The sequence below is a fragment of the Ogataea angusta genome (genome assembly GCF_019207475.1).
Source record: "Ogataea angusta isolate 61-244 chromosome Unknown 61-244_NODE_2_length_1002155_cov_89.706849, whole genome shotgun sequence".
NCBI lineage: Eukaryota > Fungi > Ascomycota > Pichiomycetes > Pichiales > Pichiaceae > Ogataea > Ogataea angusta.
The window spans coordinates 656286-673182 of record NW_025065216.1 but is presented as its reverse complement, the minus strand read 5'-3'; the positions used below and the strand labels follow the sequence as shown (position 1 = coordinate 673182).

Here is a 16897-nt window from a genome sequence, read left to right as displayed (position 1 = left end):
ACCTGTGTTTTTTTTTCACTTTTACTTTGTCTCGCTTCTTATTTCCCTTATGTTCAAGAAATTCTCCAAAGAAGACGTCCACACCCGGTCGAACGTCAAGTCTTCGGTGCAGCGCGGCCTCAAGACGAGGTTTGTCGAGCAGTATCCCGGATTCGAGCCCATTATCGACGAGCTCGTGCCCAAGAAGTCCACCGTTCAGCACTACAAATGCGAAGACAAAATCCAGCTCTACTTAGTCGATGGAGAGGTGCTGTTTTACCAGAAATTCGACGAGTTGCTGCCATCGCTCAAGCTCGTGCACAAGTACCCTACCTTATTTCCTAGAGTCCAGGTCGACAGGGGAGCGATCAAATTCGTGCTATCGGGAGCCAATATTATGTGTCCTGGACTGACTTCCAAAGGAGGCTGGCTGCCCGAGGAGGATATTCCAAAGGACACCACTGTGGTGGTCTACGCCGAGGGGAAGGAGCATGCGTTGGCCGTGGGCAAGCTGCTAATGAGCACGGACGAAATCAAGAGCGTCAACAAAGACATAGGTATTGAGCTGTACCACTACCTTGGAGACGGGCTGTGGAATTTCCGTGAATAGCTGTAATGAGATATGAATGGTAAATTATTTGTAGCTGATTTTTGGGAATAATTTGTAGCTGATTTTGTAATTATTTGTTATTAATTTATTGCATGGTTTCTGACAACTACGGGATAGTTGTGGATTCAGGGTCTTCAGGCTCGCGGATCCAAATATACAAATGGAAAGACCCTGCTGGTCTTCAGAGCGAGTCGAAGGACGCCGCCATTCTGTCGTCTGTGCCCCAGATCGTGCAGGAGGACAAGTGGACCTATAAGATCAACAAGGGGCTTTCGACGTTTGCAGACCACCCTGAGGACGTGTGGGAGGACCATTTCGAGCCGTTGATTAAGTATGCGGAGCAGATTGTTCCAGAGGACAAGCTGGAGTCCACCCCCATCTTTGTTCAGGCCACGGCAGGAATGCGACTTGTTCCTGAGAAACAGCGAGAAAAGGTGCTGGAAAACGTGTGCAAGGCGCTGAAGGAGGAGACACATTTTCAAATAGGCAGGTGCGACGACCACGTGCAGGTGATCGACGGCGAGACAGAGGGACTATATGGCTGGATCGGACTCAACTATCTGAAGGGAAAGCTGAATCAGTACGATCCAAAGATCCCAATTTCTGACCACGACTCCTACGGGTTTATGGATATGGGCGGGGCATCCACGCAGATAGCGTTTGTTCCCTCAGATGTGCAGGAAATGGAGCAGCACAAGGACGATCTGTACGAGGTGAGTTTGAGAAACGTGAACGGAGAAATGCAGCGCTGGCCCGTGTTTGTGTCCACATGGCTGGGATTTGGAGCAAACGAGGCCCGCAAGAGGCATCTGAAGAACCTGATCACAGCTCTTCCGGAAGGCGTGAACTACGACAAGGATGGAGACAGCAAGTACGACATTTTCGATCCATGTTCTCCCAAAAACATGCAGATCAGACAGGAGCTGAACGGCATCACCTACGAGATTACCGGTCTGGGAGACTACAAAACGTGCATGAAACACGTGTATCCGCTTTTGTTGAAACACCTGCCCTGTAAGGAAGATCCGTGTCTATTCAATGGGGTGCACGCTCCTACAATCGACTTCGAAAAGGACAAGTTTATCGGGGTGAGCGAGTACTGGTACACTGCCAACGATGTGTTTCACATGGGAGGAGCATATAATTTCAAAAAGTTTGAGGAGAGACTTAAAGAGTTCTGCGAGCAGGATTGGGAGCAGATTGAGCTGAATTTCAAAAACAAGCAGTACGGAAGCAACATCCCAGAGGCTATCCTCAGAGATTCGTGTTTCAAGGCAAGCTGGGTGGTAAATGTGCTTCACGAGGGTTTTGGGCTGCCGAGAATCGGGTTTGAGACAGGCGATCTGTCCGAAGAAGAAGTGGAAAAGCTCAACAAGCAGGACACGGAGCATATTCCGTTTCAAAGCGCAAACCAGATTGACGGAGCAGATCTTTCGTGGACGCTGGGAAAGATTGTTTTGTATGCCTCGTCGCAGGTCCCGTCCAACGATGGTGTTCCTGTTGGAGTGATACCAGGAGAAAGTGCGCAGACGGCGATCGGTAGCGCGATTAAGCCCACGCCTGGCGTAGCGACGACGGACTCGCTGAACGGTTACTTTGCAATGATGGTCGGAGTTTTGCTGTTGGCATTCTTAGGGTATGGCTTCTTCACCAAGAAGTTCACTCACTCCAAATTTTTATCGGGAAAAGGACTGAGCGGAGTCCAGGCGAGTTCAATTAGAAGATTCCAGCAACAATGCTCCAACAAAATCAGCAGCAAGCTGAAGTCGTTCAGACACGCATCCATGGTCGCCGACGAGGAGTCGACTATGTACGCGGACGAGTTTACGCCAAAGCTACCAAAACGCGCTTCTTCCGCCTCGATTCCGCAAAATGGCAACTTTCACACGCTAAGAACACGCTCGACATTGAATCTGTCCGATATCCAATCTGAGACCCCGCAATTTGCGCGCTCTACGTCCGCAAACTCGTTGCCTGGTAAAATCGGATCGAACGCTCAGCTGGACAAACAGGGGCTGCATTTTGATTTCATGAGCAAAAAATACAACAAATACGTCAACCGGTCAACTTCTCCAAACCGAGGTGTTCCTTTCCCGCAGGCCCTGGGCCTGTCGAGCGGGTCGCAGGTGGAGCTCAAGACACTAATCAAAAGTAAGGCCACTGACTAGGGGCTGGCCGATCGACGCGATCGACGCGATAATTGATATAAAAAAAAAATTCAGGGAAAAAAAATTTTAGATCTATAGAAATTCAAGGACTCTAGGGATGCGTGTCAAAAAGCCGACCTCAAAGAGAACCACCACCCGCATGCGGGAAGGTATCAAGAAGAAGGCTGCTGCGCAGAGAAGAAAGGAGAGGAAGCAGGCAAAGAAGGATCCTACATGGAAATCGAGACATAAAAAAGACCTGGGGATCCCTGCTAGCTTCCCATACAAAGACCAAATTATCACTCACATTGAAACTACAAAGAGAATTGAGCAGGAAGAAAGAGAAAAGCAGAAACTTCTGAAGAAGACCGAGACTACGCACGACGAGGAAATGATGAGCGAGGACGACGAGGAGCAGGAAGATGGAGGCAACCATCTGGCCGCGCTGCTGGAATCCGCCGAAAAAGCTGCCGAGGAGTTTTCTGGACAAGGGGACGCAGAGCCAATGGAAGAGGAAGAGCTTGAGGTGAACGAGTACGAGATCACGCTGAGTGACGACGAGGAGTACACAAGCCAGCAGGAGAAGTCCAGAAAACAATTTGACAAAATCTTCAAGTCTGTGGTTGAGGCGTCGGACGTAGTGTTGTATGTCTTGGATGCACGGGATCCAGAGGGAACGCGTTCGCGAAAAGTGGAGGAGGCGGTGCTACAAAATTCAGGAAAGAGGCTGATATTTGTGGTGAACAAGGTCGACCTGATCCCAGACGACAACTTGAAGTCCTGGCTGGATTATCTGAAACAGTCTTTCCCTACTATTCCGCTCAAGGCAAGCAGCACCGCCACGAACGCCCAATCGTTTAACCGCAAGCTGACGCAAGCGGCCTCTGCCTCGACTCTTTTGCAGGCCCTGAAATCGTACTCGCAAAAATCGAACCTGAAAAGAGCCGTTGTGGTGGGCGTGATTGGCTACCCTAACGTTGGAAAATCGTCCGTGATAAATGCGTTGACGTCCAGACACGGCGGGTCGTCGTCTGTGTGTCCCGTTGGAAACCAGGCGGGAGTGACAACCTCGCTCAGAGAGGTGAAGATCGATAATAAGCTCAAGATCCTCGATTCTCCGGGAATCGTGTTCCCAGACTCGAAGAAGAAGAGCAAGGTGCAGCAGGAGGCCGAGCTGATTCTTCTCAATGCCATTCCTCCACGGCAGATCACCGACCCAGTGCCTGCAGTGACGCTGTTGCTCAAGAGGCTGGCCAAGAACTCGCAGATGGCTGAAAGTTTCAAGAATCTGTACCAACTGCCTCCTCTGCCGTCGCACGACCTGGACGAGTTCACGAAACAGGTGCTCATCCATGTGGCGAGAAAACAGGGCCGTCTGGGCAAGTTTGGTGTGCCGAACTTACATGCTGCCGGACTGACCATTCTGAACGACTGGAGAGACGGCAAAATCATCGGCTGGACTGTTCCAAAGCCTCGCGAGGAAGCCAAGAACATCAGCAGCGTCAGCCGTCTCTCTGCTCCGGCCAAGGTGGAGCAGACTACAATTGTCAAGGAATGGACCAAGGAGTTTGACCTGGACACGTTGTTCGCGGAGGTTGGAGTTTGAGCGTGTAATCCCTCAGTATGAATACATTAGAGTGAATATATACTTAGGCCTGGGAAGCCAAGAAAGCCTTGATAGCGGATGGGTTAGCACCGATAATTCTCTTCACCTCCTTGCCGTCCTTGAGGAAGAGGATGGTTGGCATAGAGGTGACGTCGAACTGAGAGGCGACTTCTGGCAGCTCGTCAACGTCGACCTTGTAGAAGTCAAAGCTGCTGTATTCGGCAGAGAATTTCTCCAGCATTGGAGCGATCATCTTACATGGACCACACCAAGTAGCAAAGAAGTCGACAACCACGAGATTGGACACGGAAGTGGCTTGCTTGAATTCGTCGGCGGATTGGATGACCTTCATTTTGTGTGATGTGTTTGGACCTGTGGCAGATGCGGTATTTGTAGATAAAATCTTATTCACCAGGAAAACAAGTGTAATAAGTATCAGAAAACTTAACATTCAAATTTTGCCGTTGGCGGACACCATTGAAATATATAGGGGAGGCGCGAATTTTAGTTAGTCAGCAAATATTTGTAATACGTAAAGGATGGCCAGACAGCTAGAAAAAGGACGCGAATTTGCGCAGCTCGAGGGAAGTCTGGATTAGTAAGGCCATGTAGAAGCGACTAGACGAATCACCTGTCGGGGCTCATGCGAACCCGGCTCGGCTTCTTCCGGGTAAGTTTCGTTCTCAGCGTGCAGTACCCAAATTGGTTTTTCTAATAAAACTAAAAAAAAAGGCAATTAGTCCAGATAATTGATAGAATTGTATTTAGCAAACTGGTTTTGTCTAAAGCAATATAGTTAGTGCGCCCGTGCCTTTTATCATAGGTTATCAGACTTAAAGCCGTGCACGGTGTAAGTCTGGAAGAAGTTGTCTACAGGCGGTCAAAAAGAAGGAGACTAAGATCTTTTGACAGGCATTATATCCAAACAAAATAGAATAGTGTCAAAGAACGCAACACCAGTTGGCGCTCTACAAGTGGCTTTTTGAAAACAAAAGAAGGCACTAGGTTGGCCAGTTTCAAGCGGAATACCCGGTTTCTCCTGCTCGTTTAAAAGCAGGATTAGTCAAACTTTTTGCGGAGAATATTCCAATACCTTTTCCTTCTGGACACCGAGCTTAATAGAGTTTCGCACCGCAGCATCAAGTGCGTGAAAGCTGTTATGTCGTTTTGGTCGACTATATTCTGCTGTTTTGATAATCAGGAAACAGAGAGACGGGAGACTGTCGTGGCATATCCGAAGCTTTCGGCAACGCAATCTAATTTGCAGAGAGCATTGAACAACAAACCTTCTAATACACAGCTGTCGAAAAAATCAATGAACGCGCCAAGTGCCGACCGTCCCAGGCAACCCACTGCCCAGGATGCCAATGCGCACGATCCGAACGAGCATGCCACGTTGAAGCAAAACGCAGTGACGGAAATAACCGACTTGAAGGATTATACAGACAGTTCGAAAGACGACGATACGCTGAATCAGATTGCGGAGGCTCCGGACCACCAGACCCAGGTGCTACAGAAACAGGCAGTTCCCCGTTCTATGGATGCTCCGGCAAACACAAATGCCTCGTCAGATGTGTCTGAAGCAAGCGACTTAATAGAAGATGAGGAGGAAGACGCGGTTTTCAACGAGGAGGAGCTTGAGGAGGATCAGCTTGTTGATCTGGATCTCACCAGAATACAAACGGATCAGGTGGTGGCTTCATCGGGGTGGCTGCTCGACCCGTCGCCTCCACATTTGCAAGGCAGAAAATGTCTTGTGCTTGACCTGGATGAGACACTCGTGCACTCTTCATTCAAATACATTCGACATTCGGATTTTGTGATTCCGGTGGAGATTGAAAACCAGATGCACAACGTGTACGTGATCAAGCGGCCAGGAGTTGACGAGTTTCTTAAAAGATGCGGAGAGCTATACGAAGTTGTTGTGTTCACCGCGTCTGTGTCACGTTACGGCGACCCTTTGCTGGACATTCTGGACGTGCACAAGTCTGTCCACCACAGACTTTTCCGAGAGAGTTGCTACAATTACCAAGGAAACTACATCAAGAATTTATCCCAGATGGGAAGGCCATTGAAAGACCTCATCATCATTGACAACTCGCCAGCGTCGTACATATTCCATCCTCAGCACTCGATTCCGATCTCCAGCTGGTTCAGTGACACTCACGACTGCGAGCTCACGGACCTGCTCCCTTTTTTGGAGGACCTCGCCAACAAGGAGGTGGACGACGTGTCTCTTGTTCTGGATGTGAATCTGTGAGGCCAAGAGGAGCTGGGCTCTTCTCATACATAGATGTATACTAATTTCATCAATATTTCTCCATGCCATGCGGTGCAAGGGTGTGTCGTACAGTGAAAAATCCCTTTCGAAACAAATTCCAGGCCGGGCCCTGCGCTCTTCCGGGCACGCCTAATTTTTAGGGCGAGTCACTAATCTATTGTTTTCTTCATAGGGATGCTACAAAGATAAAATTGGGTTAGCAAATTCTTGAATCGGCAACCGTACTACCACAAAATCGACCGCGTTCAGAAAACACACAGTCATGACAAAAAACTCTGCTGCCAGACGTTCTTTGTGGGGCTCCATCAGAGGGATCAACAAGCTGAAGGAGACAGAGGAAGAATCCGTGATCCAGCGGCGCAGACAGCCGTCTCAGGCCGGGTCCAGCAACAAGCGGCATTCCATGGTGGTGAACATGGACGACTTCAATGCCCTGAGCCGTATGTACAGGTTGGAAGGCAAACGAACCACAGAGGACAAGGAAAACATAGGAGTGGAACGCATCAAGCGCAACACGATATACGAGGACGAGAGCGACACGTCGCAGTCGGAAGATGCCAACACGACGGTGGACTCCGGCACGGTTCTGGAGCATTTGGATGGTGACACGAACGACGCGACCACGCTTCTAGATTCGGCATTTGACGACTACAAAATAGCACTCCAAGCATTATCCATCGAAGACACAGTAAACCAGGATAACAAACTCAAGAAGAGCAGCGCATTCAGGGACAGAGAGACTTTGGAGGAGATCACCAAGCAGACGGGCAAAACCGAGCACGCAGAGACCCGTGTTGTTGAGCGCCGGGGCTACATAATTGTTGGGACGGAATTCTCCTGTCGTGACGACAGCAGCGAGAAAAAAAGCTATTTCGATTTGGACTACGACGATCTATTCGACGAGGTGGCGTGCGAGCCGCACCATTCGCAGCCGATACAGAGAACTTCGCTATACTTCAAGAGGCTCACAGGTCCTTCCAGATGAGCTTTTCGAGCGTTTCGCTCTTGTTTTTCACCTCGCGGACAAACCCGAGCGTCTGCAGCTCCGCGAGACTCTTGAGAAACCAGCTCAGGGTCATCTTGTCCCAAGTCAGGTCGTCTATCTTTGCAGGCAGCTGTGGTTGCAGACACTTCTGTCTCAGTGCGTTTTCGAGCTCCTCGCGCGGCAGCGAGTTCTTGAACACCTGGTAGAAGTCATAGACGTTGGCGATGACCCCTGCCTCTCGGCTTAATTTATATAATTCGATCACGGACGGTTCAAGGTACCTGTAGAGTTTCATGTCGGAACTTTCCGGATCCAGCTGGCTCAGGTCGGAATGCACCGTATTGAGCAGGTAATTTTTGGAGTTGAGTAGCGAGTCGATACACGTTGCGCGCACTTGGGGGTTGAACGTGTTGGTGAGAAGATCCAGCGCAGAGAGATCGACGCAGCAGATCTCTCTGAACGGAATGTTGTTGAGGTTCAGCTCCTCCAGACAGCGCAGGAGTGCTCTATTCAGCGTAGCCACGAACCGTTTCGTCTGCGACGCAGAGGACAGCTCTTCGAAATCGTCATTTGCGAAAAGCGGCCAAAAGTCGGCGTCCTCGCGCACAGTTTTAATGAAGGAGTTTATATCGTGCAACGAGGACGATCTGATTTTCTTCCAAAGAAGCTGGAGGAAATTGAAGTTCTCGAAATTGCTGTGCTCCTCCTCGTAACTCACATTCTTGAAAATCAGTCGGAAAAGATCCAAGTTGCCTGTCCAGATGGATTTTTCTAAAAAGTACTCCTGCATAAAATTCAGAAGATCCACCAGAGTCTTCATCTTGTAGCGCCAGTGAATGAGTTTATTCAGGTTCTGACGCAGCAGGTCTCCGAGCGCGGCCTCGTTGTCCGACACTAGAAGTTTGTGCAGGCTTGCAGCCTGTTCGGCGTCCAGACTCTGTTCGTACCTGCGAACAGACGGGAGTCGCTTGAACACGTCGAAAAGGTGCGAGTTGAGCTGTATTTTGGAAAAGTCGTTAGTCCACATTACGCTGAGCGGCTGGCTGTAGTAGTGGCTCATGTAGATGACTTTCATGCTGTTGACAAACTGCGAGATGGAGATTTTCGACTTGAGCTCCAGGAACTTGAGCACGAGTCGCGGCTCGAGAATCAGCGAGTCGTACGTGTCGTTGATGTTGAGAAGCACGTTTTCCATGATCTCATTCACTGCCTGGCCCGTGTTGTCGATCTGGAAATATTTGGGCCGCATGTACCTGACCGTCAGTTTTGGTAGCTTTTCGTGGAAGATCTCGAACGGAGTGGACATTCCGATCACCAGTTTGATCTTGGACCTGTATTGGTTGTTGTAGTTCCATAGCACCTTGATCAAAGGCGTGAGGATCGACGTGGGAAACGAGTCGGCGTCCTCAATCATCACTATCAGCCGCTTATCCCTGGAAAACACCTTCTCCATCAGACTGTCCATCTCAATCGTTCGCGTCTGGCCCTCCTCGTCCTCGGGCTCGCTGTCCATGTCGTCGTCCGAGTCGGACACCGGCACCGAGGCTGCGCGGCCAAGGTCTGTCTTGAGCCCGCGCGAGATATCTGAGGCTAGGATCTTCATGGTGAAGCTGACGGTGCTGCAGACTTTGCTGCTCAAACGGACCACAATCGCGTCCGGACTTTCGTCCACCAGATTCTGCCACACATTGTGAAGCAGCAGCGAGTGGTTGGAGATGTTTGGCCCGAGGTTCAAGAGGGCAGTGCTCAGGTTTATAGGCTGGCCCTTGAACACTGTGCTATCTTCATCTGACGAAAGGTACCGCTGCAGATCCACAAACATGTTCTTTTCGTTTTTCTCGAGAATCTGGACGATCTGGTCGTACTGCTTAGCCCAATTGCTGACAAAGAGCTCGTACCGACGGTACATGTTCTCCCTGGGCTCGTTACCGTTTAACAGACGAACAAAGGGCACCGTGGATTCGGTCGGCACGCCTTCCTGGTAATAGACGAGCGGGCCGTCCGGGACCGCCACACGCGCGGCAGGCTTCAGCTCGTAGACCACCTTTTGGGAGTCCATAAAATCGTCAAACGACATGCGAAAAATAATAGATCCAAATATTTATTTAAATGCGAATTATTATTTAGAGTACAAAAAACGGGCCAGGAACCGCTCACTGGTCCGTCTGCTTGTTTTCCTTCATCTTCTCGCGCAGCTCCATCGCTGTGGACTTTTCCACCTGGTACAGCGAACAGATGATGTACCTGCCGTTCAGGTTGAAACCCTTCATTTTGTCTAGTGCTGTCTGGCAGCTCTTGTAGTTGGTGTACACCACCAGAGCCTGTCCCTTGAGCTCCTTGTCTGCGCCGAGCCGGATCTCGTGGATGTTGCCGAACTTGCCGAATATCTCGTACATTTCAGCGGCCTTCACATCGTACGGCAGGTTTTTGACCAGTATGATGGGGAACTCGAACTGATTTCGAAACAGACTCATAAATTAATTATTTTTAAGATAAATAATTAAATAAATAATTAATAAATAGTTTTAATTCTCTAATAGCCAATTCTCAGTACTCAGCAAGCCGCAGCTTCTTACCGATGTCTCTGTTGGTGAACACCTTCTGGCGTGCGAAAGGCGGCTCCGGAGACTGCTCGCGCGACTTGATGAGGTCCGAGTTCGAGTCCACCTCAAACGAGTCGTAGCCACCCAGAAGACGGATGATGGCCGGTCTCGCCTTGCGGCCGCGTCCCACACGTAGGTCGTTCAGCTTGTTGGAGATCTCGGTGCCGAACGAGGTCTCGTCGTCCGGTTTCAGCGACTCGACGTACGTGTGCTCCATCTCCAGGAACGAGCTGTTCAGAGTGTCCAGGAACCGCTGTGTCTGGCGGTGTTTGGAGGACGCACAGATGGTGATGGAGTTGTCTTTGATGATATAGCCGAGGCCGAACCCGTTTGGTGACACCGGGCCGAAGCCAAACAGCTTCAAAGACGGGTTGCCGCAGTTCGACGTCGAGATGATGGTGTTGTTGAGCTTGTCCCAGCCGGCGTCCGCAAAGATGGACGGGATCTCGCGCAGCGACACGTCCTTGAGCGGGTCGCGCGTGTCGCTGAGCGTGTTTTCGTCGTCCGAGTCCGACGACTCGCCCAGGCTCTCGTCGCTGTAGTATCTTTTCCAAATGCAGAAGAGAGCATACAGATGTCTGTCCTGGCCGAGCCCCTGCGAGCACTGCTTGGTTCTGGCGGAGTGCGCGTTGCACGCGTCCTTGAGCAGCTGCACCTTGTCGCGCACCGACACGTTGTCGTCGAGGAACTTGGTCACAAACTCGTTCGACTGCAGCGACACCGTGCGGATGGCCTCTGTGCGGCCGTGCAGAAACTGTTTAGTCATGGCCGGCTCGTACGTGGACTCGATCTTGCCGTAGAGCGCGTAGTACGCGAGCTGGAACGCCATCTGGACGTACGCGTCGGGCGACATGCCCATTTTCTTGATACGCTCCATTCCGTACGACTTGAACTCGAGCGTAGCAAACTCGTTCTGGTTGATGAGGTCGCTGAGTCTTGTTTCGCCGAACCGCAGCGCCAGCGACAGCTCTGTCGTCAGCTTCCACTCGAGCTTGCGCGGCGATGTCACCACGGGGCCGAACGTGGACGGGTCTCTGGTGGCAGGGTCTGGCGAGTACGATTTCCAGAGCGAGGGCGAGCTGGCGTTGATGGTGCGAGCGAAGCGCAGAATTGAGTCCGTGTAGATGTCGGACGCGAAGCGCAGCACGGTGTGGCCGTCGACGCCGGTGTGCTCGAAGTTGATGCCGACCTTGGCGTCCTTGGTGACGATGAGTTGCAGCTTGTCGTACCATCTGTTGGTGCACGTTCCGACCTGGACGCCGTTCTCGAGCCGCGACTCGCCGCACAGGAAGTTCTTGGCCATGCGCGTGAGGTCGTTGCCGACCTCGACGTGGTCCAGAACGACGACAAACAGCGCCGAGTCGAGCACGCGCACGATTTCTGCGTTGTCCGGGTCGCGGACGATTTTCTCGCGCAGGCCGGCCCAGATGCGGCGGTTTTCTGTCGTGAGCACGCCGAACGACGACTTGGCCACGTCGCGGACGCTCGTCGTCTCGGAGTCCTCGACGATGCTCTGCAGATTGAGCTTGATGTCGGCCTCGGTGAGAATCAGGTCGTTGTTGCCGTCCATCACGTCGAACCAGTAAAACTGCGAGCGGCTGAGCACGACGATGTGCCGCGACTGCGCGTCGGTCTGCAGCACGCAGCCCGTGTGCGTGGGCACTCTGCTGGAGCCAAACAGCTTGGGGTACTGGTCCATGTCGAGAACGACGCCGTTCTTGAGTCGATCGACGCTGAGCTCGTTGCGGCGCAGAGCCCGCACAAACCGCAGGCTCGAGGTGGCGAGGCTCGCGGCGCGCGACAGCTGCGTCGACCGCAGCGGCGTCGGGTCGTCCTCCAGCATGATGAACGGGTTCAGGTTCAGCACGACGGGCGAGTCGTAGTTCAGGTACGAGTCGTACCAGAACTGCTCGATGTACGAGTCTCTGGTCTTGGCGTACTCGAGCAGCTGGTTCTGGAGCACGGGGCCCGACGTGGCCAGGAACCGGCGGCAGCTCGCGACCGTCTGCGCGTGCTCGTGCTCTGTCTGGAGGGGCCGCAGCACGTCGAGGTATTTCTGGACGGTCTGTTCGAGCGGCGGGATAGGGAGCTTCTTGAGGGTCTGCTGGTATTCGAAGGTGGACATGGGGCACACTGCTCGCTGGCCGGCCGTATTTAAACTCTTTGGATGGTCATTGCTTTGGCCACTGTCGTGACCGGGTGACGGCTTATCGGAGTACACAGCCAGGGAAAAAATAATAAAATAGGTGCGCACCGGTCACGGAGAGAAATCGATTAAATCATCTATCTAGCAAAGCGGGCTTTCCAGCAGCCCTAAAAAGCAGAGTGGTCATTGCAGGTTGAGCCGCTCGAGCACGTCGGTGGCCACGAGGTCGGCCACCGTGTCCTGGTCGCGCGGCTCGCGCTCGTGCTCGAGCTCGTGCTCGGGAGCCGCGTCTGCAGGAATGAGCAGGCCGTCCTTGACGCTCCAGCCGGGGCTGTCGTGCGTGGCGGCCAGCAGCGAGCTGAGCTCGCGCGCCTGTGCGCCCAGCAGCAGCTCGCTGCTGGCCCGGATGTGGAGCGAGACCCGGTCGCAGGACTGGTCGTCTAGAGAGTACAGACTGTCAAAGTCTGTGGCGGAGGAGGCAGAGGTCGAGCCGGCTTGGTGCGCGCGGCCGGCAGACCGCTGCTGGTGCCTGAGGAAGTACTCGTCCGCGATGTCTGGCGCGGCGGTGTGTGTCTGTGGCGGTGCAGGCATCAGCGGGCTGAGCAGCTTGAGGTTGGCGGAGGGCGAGGTGAGCGGCGAGGTGTTGGCCGTGGACACAGACATGACCGAGGTGAGCGAGTCGGAGGCAGACTTGCGCGAGGCAGTGACGATCGGGGCGGGCAAGACGGCGCGCTTGAGTTTCCTGGTGAGCTTGCCGAGCGGGCTGTACAGACACAGCAGGGGCGACGCGAGCGAGCAGCGCGGGCGGGTGGTGTCGTCGGAACAGCGTGTGCGGACGTAGGTCGGCGACGAGCAGGAGCGGCACTCGTCGCTGAGCTCGGCCGAGGCGTCTGTGCCCACAGAGAGCGACCTGCTCTTGAAGAAGTCCGCCTTGAAGTGCTGGAACTCGTCCCGGCCGGGCGTGCTATCTATGGCGCTGATGTTCATTGGAGTTCATAAGCCTACGTGCCAAGGAAGGACAAGCTGCTTTATATATATGTACTGCCTCGTCTGCACAACCCGGATCCATTATATATAGAAACGGCATGCCCATTACACGTTACGTACCAATTCGTTCGAGACGCGGCAACAATAGCCATTCGCGCATCGTCTCCTGGTTTAGTGTGAGCAGGGCTGGCCAGCCAGCAGTGGCTATTGTTCCCACCAGGAAACACATTTTCCCACAAGGCACCCCGGACACCAACAAGCGGCGTCGTTCTTCCAAATCGGGCAGTTATGAGATGCATGTCCAGGTTCGCCGACCGATTCGATTGTCCTATTGATTGTTGCGTCTGTCGACATTCTTGCGTCTGTACCAGCTAACGAAATCGCGGACGCTTGTTCTCACACGTCGGAAGTCGTTGGAGTTGATTGCCGTTTCCACCGTCCGCAGCAACTTGAGCCGCTCGCTGTCGCTCACGCTGCCCCGCGGCAATCGCAGCATCGCCCGGTCCAGCCACCCGAGACCCACCTTCGAGCCGCCCTGCAGCATGCTCAGCTTCACCAGCTTCACCACCAGCTCGTTCGCCTCGGGCCAGCAGTCGCTGGGGAAGGAGAAAATTAATCCGCCAAGCAGCTTAGTCAGCAGCTCCTCTCCTGTCGCGACGGCGAAATTCAGCACCTTGAATTTCAGGCTCTCCGGGATGTCGTCTGCCATCGAGACCGGCGGCGTTTCAAATCCCCACGAGTACAGGTCCACCAGAAACTGCAGCACAGACGACACCGTGCCGTACTCCAAGTACGTCTCCAGCGCGCGCACCGCGACCCGGTACACCGGCTCCACCAGACTGCTCTCGAGCAGCCTCACGGGCAGGAACATGAGCACGTCGTTGCTCATCCGGAAAAAGTCCTCCACCAGCTCTGTGTACTCCGGAACCTCATCTTTGCCCAGCTCGTTGAAAATCTTGATGAAATTTCCGGCCTGCTGCACCGAAAATCCCCACACGGCTTCCTTGATGTCTGCAGAAACCTCGTCTTCTGCAGCGTACTCCTTGATGAGCGCCCCAGAAACCCACAGATAGCACCCGTGTCTGTAGTTCTGGAACCCTGAAACGAGCAGCTCTGCAGTCGTCGACACCACCGGCAGCAGATACGTCTTGTAGCTCTGCAGCGACCGTCTCACCAGCTTCATGCACCGCTCGCTCACCTTGACCGACCGGCCGTGTGTCTCGACGAGCCGCACCACCAGCGGCCACACGATGTCCATGACGATCCGGGCCACCGGATGGCTCGCGTTCGAGAAGCTCTTTGGTCTGAGTGCATCCACGTAGATGGTGAGGATCTCCACTGTGTCTGCGATCTGCGTGTGCAGCCTGTCCAGCTCCTGCGCGGAAGCAGGCTGTGCGCTGCAGTACCGGTCCAGTTTCTCCAGAGTCGGCTTCCAGAACATCAGTGTGATGTTGTACAGCTTGTCCTGGTCCCGCTCCTCCTTCAGAATGTGCGCGATGCCCTCCGTGATGTCATACAGCGAGTCGATGTCCAGCGACGGCTCCACGTTCGAGTAAAAATTGTACAGCTGTTCCAGGTAGTTGCTCAGCAGCGCCGCACAGTCCATGCAGAAATACTTGAGCGCATGCGACGCTGCAATGATGATGTCCATGTTCTGCTGTTGCTGGAAGCCGCTGGTGATGTAGTTGAGCTGCTCCTCCAGATGCTCCGGATGCTTGGCTGTCCACTCGGTGTAGCGGCCCAGCACCAGCGTCGCCGCGTACCGGATCTTTGGGTTTTCGGGCAGCTGCACCAGGTACCGCATGATCTGCGGCAGGATCTTGTTTTCGCTCGTGCCGACCTCCTTGGCCATCGCACGCATGCTGAAGAGCGGCGCCTCGATCTCCTGCCACGTGACCGGCTGCCCCTGCATTTGCAGGTTCATCTGGCTCTGCAAGATCTTGAACGGGATGTCCAGGGCCACCGGTGCGCCGATCACCGCGCAGCAGTCCTTCAGAACGTCTCCCATGTCGTAGCGGAACTCCTTGAACTTGTCCTCGGCCTCCTTGTCGTTGTTGAAGAGGTCTCGCAGCTCGGTCGAGGCCGAGGTTGTCGGATACCGCAGATGCTTGATCATGATCTCCACCAGCTGCGTGTACGCCGGGGTGAAACAGACACGAGCCTCGCGCCGGGCGTCGGAAATCAGCAGCGTCTTGAGATCGTACCAGAACTTGAACGTGTACTTGACCACGTCGAGGTCCTCCTCGTACGCCGTGAGTTGCAGGATGATGTCGACGAGCGGCTTGAAGTTGTACGGGTCTTTGGCGATGTGCACGTGCCACGCCTCGCCCGCCGTGGCAAACAGCTCTGTGAACCGTTCCACCTTTTCGGGATCGTCCTGGGTCTGCGCCATGAGCGGCTTCAACTTGAGCAGCTGCTCGTACAGAGCCACCACGACGCTGTCGTTGTCGCAGTCGGCCGTCTCGCCCACAATCGTCGACAGACAGTCGACGGCGGTGTCGAACGTGTCGTCCGCGAGCAGACCGTCGAAAATCAGCGTGCACAGCGCGTTGTTGGACAGAACTTGCTCGAACGGTATGTCGATGATCCAGGACTTGATGCACGACAGAACGAGCCTGTTGGTGGAGGCAGGGTTAGAGGCGCGCGTCTCGGCCAGCGTCGTGAGAATGTACAGCACCGACTGCACGTTGGCGGCCAGGAGCTCGTTTGCGCGGGCCTCGAACTCCTCGTCGGTCAAAGGTGTCTTTTTCACGTCGAGCAGCTCCTCGGGCAGGATTTTCAGAAACTCGAGCAGCGTGTCGGTGGCTGGGCCCGAGAGCACGGACACGACCTCGTCGACGGCGTTTTTCCAGTCCAGGTACTGGAGCGCAAAGTTGGCGAGCGTGATGCACAGTTGTGTGATGACAAGCCGCTGTTTGCCCGTGTAGGCGACCATGAGCTGGAGAAGCGAGTTCTTGAGGGCGGGCAGCTGGTCGTGCGGCAGCTGCGCAAAGTCGTACTGGACCTTGGAGCGCAGCGTCTGGGCGGCAAACACGCTGGCCTGCACGGACGAGGACGGCTGGGCGAGGATGTCGAACGCGGTCTGCCAGGCTTGTTCCGACCGCTGGAACGCCAGCAGGTACTCGTTGGCCTGCTCCTTTACCGTGGGGTCGGAGTTCCCGTAAAGAGTTTCTAAGGCCTGGTTCAATTGAACGGGCACTGACATAACAAGAGAAAATGGGTTAGGAGCGAAAAATGGAAATGAAAAAAAAAATAATTGAATTAAATTAAATAAAACTGATTATTTTTTAGCATGTCCGGCCGCAGACAGAAAGTGATGGTTCCGCCCATCAACCAGCTCTTCAAGTATCTCCAGCAGCAGTCGCGCGTGACGGTGTGGCTGTATGAGCAGACGGGCGTGCGAATTGCGGGCGTGATCCGCGGGTTCGATGAGTTCATGAACATCGTGCTGGACGAGGCGGTCGAGGTCGACGCGGCTACAAAAAAAGAGCGCAAACTCGGCAGGATTCTACTGAAGGGCGACAACATCACGCTGATCAGCGGCGAATAGGAG

The 16897-nt window shown here is 53.7% G+C and overlaps 12 protein-coding genes across 12 annotated transcripts; 6 read left to right on the top strand and 6 right to left on the bottom strand.

Moving 5' to 3' along the window:
• Positions 1-49: 49 nt before the first annotated feature.
• Positions 50-589, top strand: KL928_001219 (uncharacterized protein; the record flags this gene model as incomplete). The annotated part of the gene is made up of 1 exon (XM_043201560.1): positions 50-589. One exon carries the CDS (start codon positions 50-52, stop codon positions 587-589), a length of 540 nt encoding a protein of 179 aa, XP_043061678.1.
• A 92-nt stretch (positions 590-681) lies between these two features.
• Positions 682-2757, top strand: KL928_001218 (uncharacterized protein; the record flags this gene model as incomplete). Its single annotated transcript, XM_043201559.1, has 1 exon — positions 682-2757. The coding sequence occupies one exon, from the start codon at positions 682-684 to the stop codon at positions 2755-2757; it is 2076 nt and encodes a 691-aa protein (XP_043061677.1).
• Positions 2758-2854: 97 nt separating this feature from the next.
• On the top strand, positions 2855-4342 carry KL928_001217 (uncharacterized protein; the record flags this gene model as incomplete). Its single annotated transcript, XM_043201558.1, has 1 exon — positions 2855-4342. One exon carries the CDS (start codon positions 2855-2857, stop codon positions 4340-4342), a length of 1488 nt encoding a protein of 495 aa, XP_043061676.1.
• A 43-nt stretch (positions 4343-4385) lies between these two features.
• On the bottom strand, positions 4386-4694 carry KL928_001216 (uncharacterized protein; the record flags this gene model as incomplete). The annotated part of the gene is made up of 1 exon (XM_043201557.1): positions 4386-4694. One exon carries the CDS (start codon positions 4692-4694, stop codon positions 4386-4388), a length of 309 nt encoding a protein of 102 aa, XP_043061675.1.
• An 807-nt stretch (positions 4695-5501) lies between these two features.
• KL928_001215 (uncharacterized protein) lies at positions 5502-6602 on the top strand (the record flags this gene model as incomplete). Its single annotated transcript, XM_043201556.1, has 1 exon — positions 5502-6602. The coding sequence occupies one exon, from the start codon at positions 5502-5504 to the stop codon at positions 6600-6602; it is 1101 nt and encodes a 366-aa protein (XP_043061674.1).
• Positions 6603-6885: 283 nt separating this feature from the next.
• On the top strand, positions 6886-7441 carry KL928_001214 (uncharacterized protein; the record flags this gene model as incomplete). Its single annotated transcript, XM_043201555.1, has 2 exons — positions 6886-7311; positions 7409-7441. The coding sequence occupies 2 exons, from the start codon at positions 6886-6888 to the stop codon at positions 7439-7441; spliced, it is 459 nt and encodes a 152-aa protein (XP_043061673.1).
• A 147-nt stretch (positions 7442-7588) lies between these two features.
• Positions 7589-9685, bottom strand: KL928_001213 (uncharacterized protein; the record flags this gene model as incomplete). Its single annotated transcript, XM_043201554.1, has 1 exon — positions 7589-9685. One exon carries the CDS (start codon positions 9683-9685, stop codon positions 7589-7591), a length of 2097 nt encoding a protein of 698 aa, XP_043061672.1.
• A 76-nt stretch (positions 9686-9761) lies between these two features.
• KL928_001212 (uncharacterized protein) lies at positions 9762-10082 on the bottom strand (the record flags this gene model as incomplete). Its single annotated transcript, XM_043201553.1, has 1 exon — positions 9762-10082. The coding sequence occupies one exon, from the start codon at positions 10080-10082 to the stop codon at positions 9762-9764; it is 321 nt and encodes a 106-aa protein (XP_043061671.1).
• A 73-nt stretch (positions 10083-10155) lies between these two features.
• Positions 10156-12336, bottom strand: KL928_001211 (uncharacterized protein; the record flags this gene model as incomplete). The annotated part of the gene is made up of 1 exon (XM_043201552.1): positions 10156-12336. The coding sequence occupies one exon, from the start codon at positions 12334-12336 to the stop codon at positions 10156-10158; it is 2181 nt and encodes a 726-aa protein (XP_043061670.1).
• A 204-nt stretch (positions 12337-12540) lies between these two features.
• On the bottom strand, positions 12541-13643 carry KL928_001210 (uncharacterized protein; the record flags this gene model as incomplete). The annotated part of the gene is made up of 2 exons (XM_043201551.1): positions 12541-13270; positions 13465-13643. The coding sequence occupies 2 exons, from the start codon at positions 13641-13643 to the stop codon at positions 12541-12543; spliced, it is 909 nt and encodes a 302-aa protein (XP_043061669.1).
• A 29-nt stretch (positions 13644-13672) lies between these two features.
• On the bottom strand, positions 13673-16549 carry KL928_001209 (uncharacterized protein; the record flags this gene model as incomplete). The annotated part of the gene is made up of 1 exon (XM_043201549.1): positions 13673-16549. The coding sequence occupies one exon, from the start codon at positions 16547-16549 to the stop codon at positions 13673-13675; it is 2877 nt and encodes a 958-aa protein (XP_043061668.1).
• An 87-nt stretch (positions 16550-16636) lies between these two features.
• On the top strand, positions 16637-16894 carry KL928_001208 (uncharacterized protein; the record flags this gene model as incomplete). The annotated part of the gene is made up of 1 exon (XM_043201548.1): positions 16637-16894. One exon carries the CDS (start codon positions 16637-16639, stop codon positions 16892-16894), a length of 258 nt encoding a protein of 85 aa, XP_043061667.1.
• Between the last annotated feature and the right edge of the window lie 3 nt (positions 16895-16897).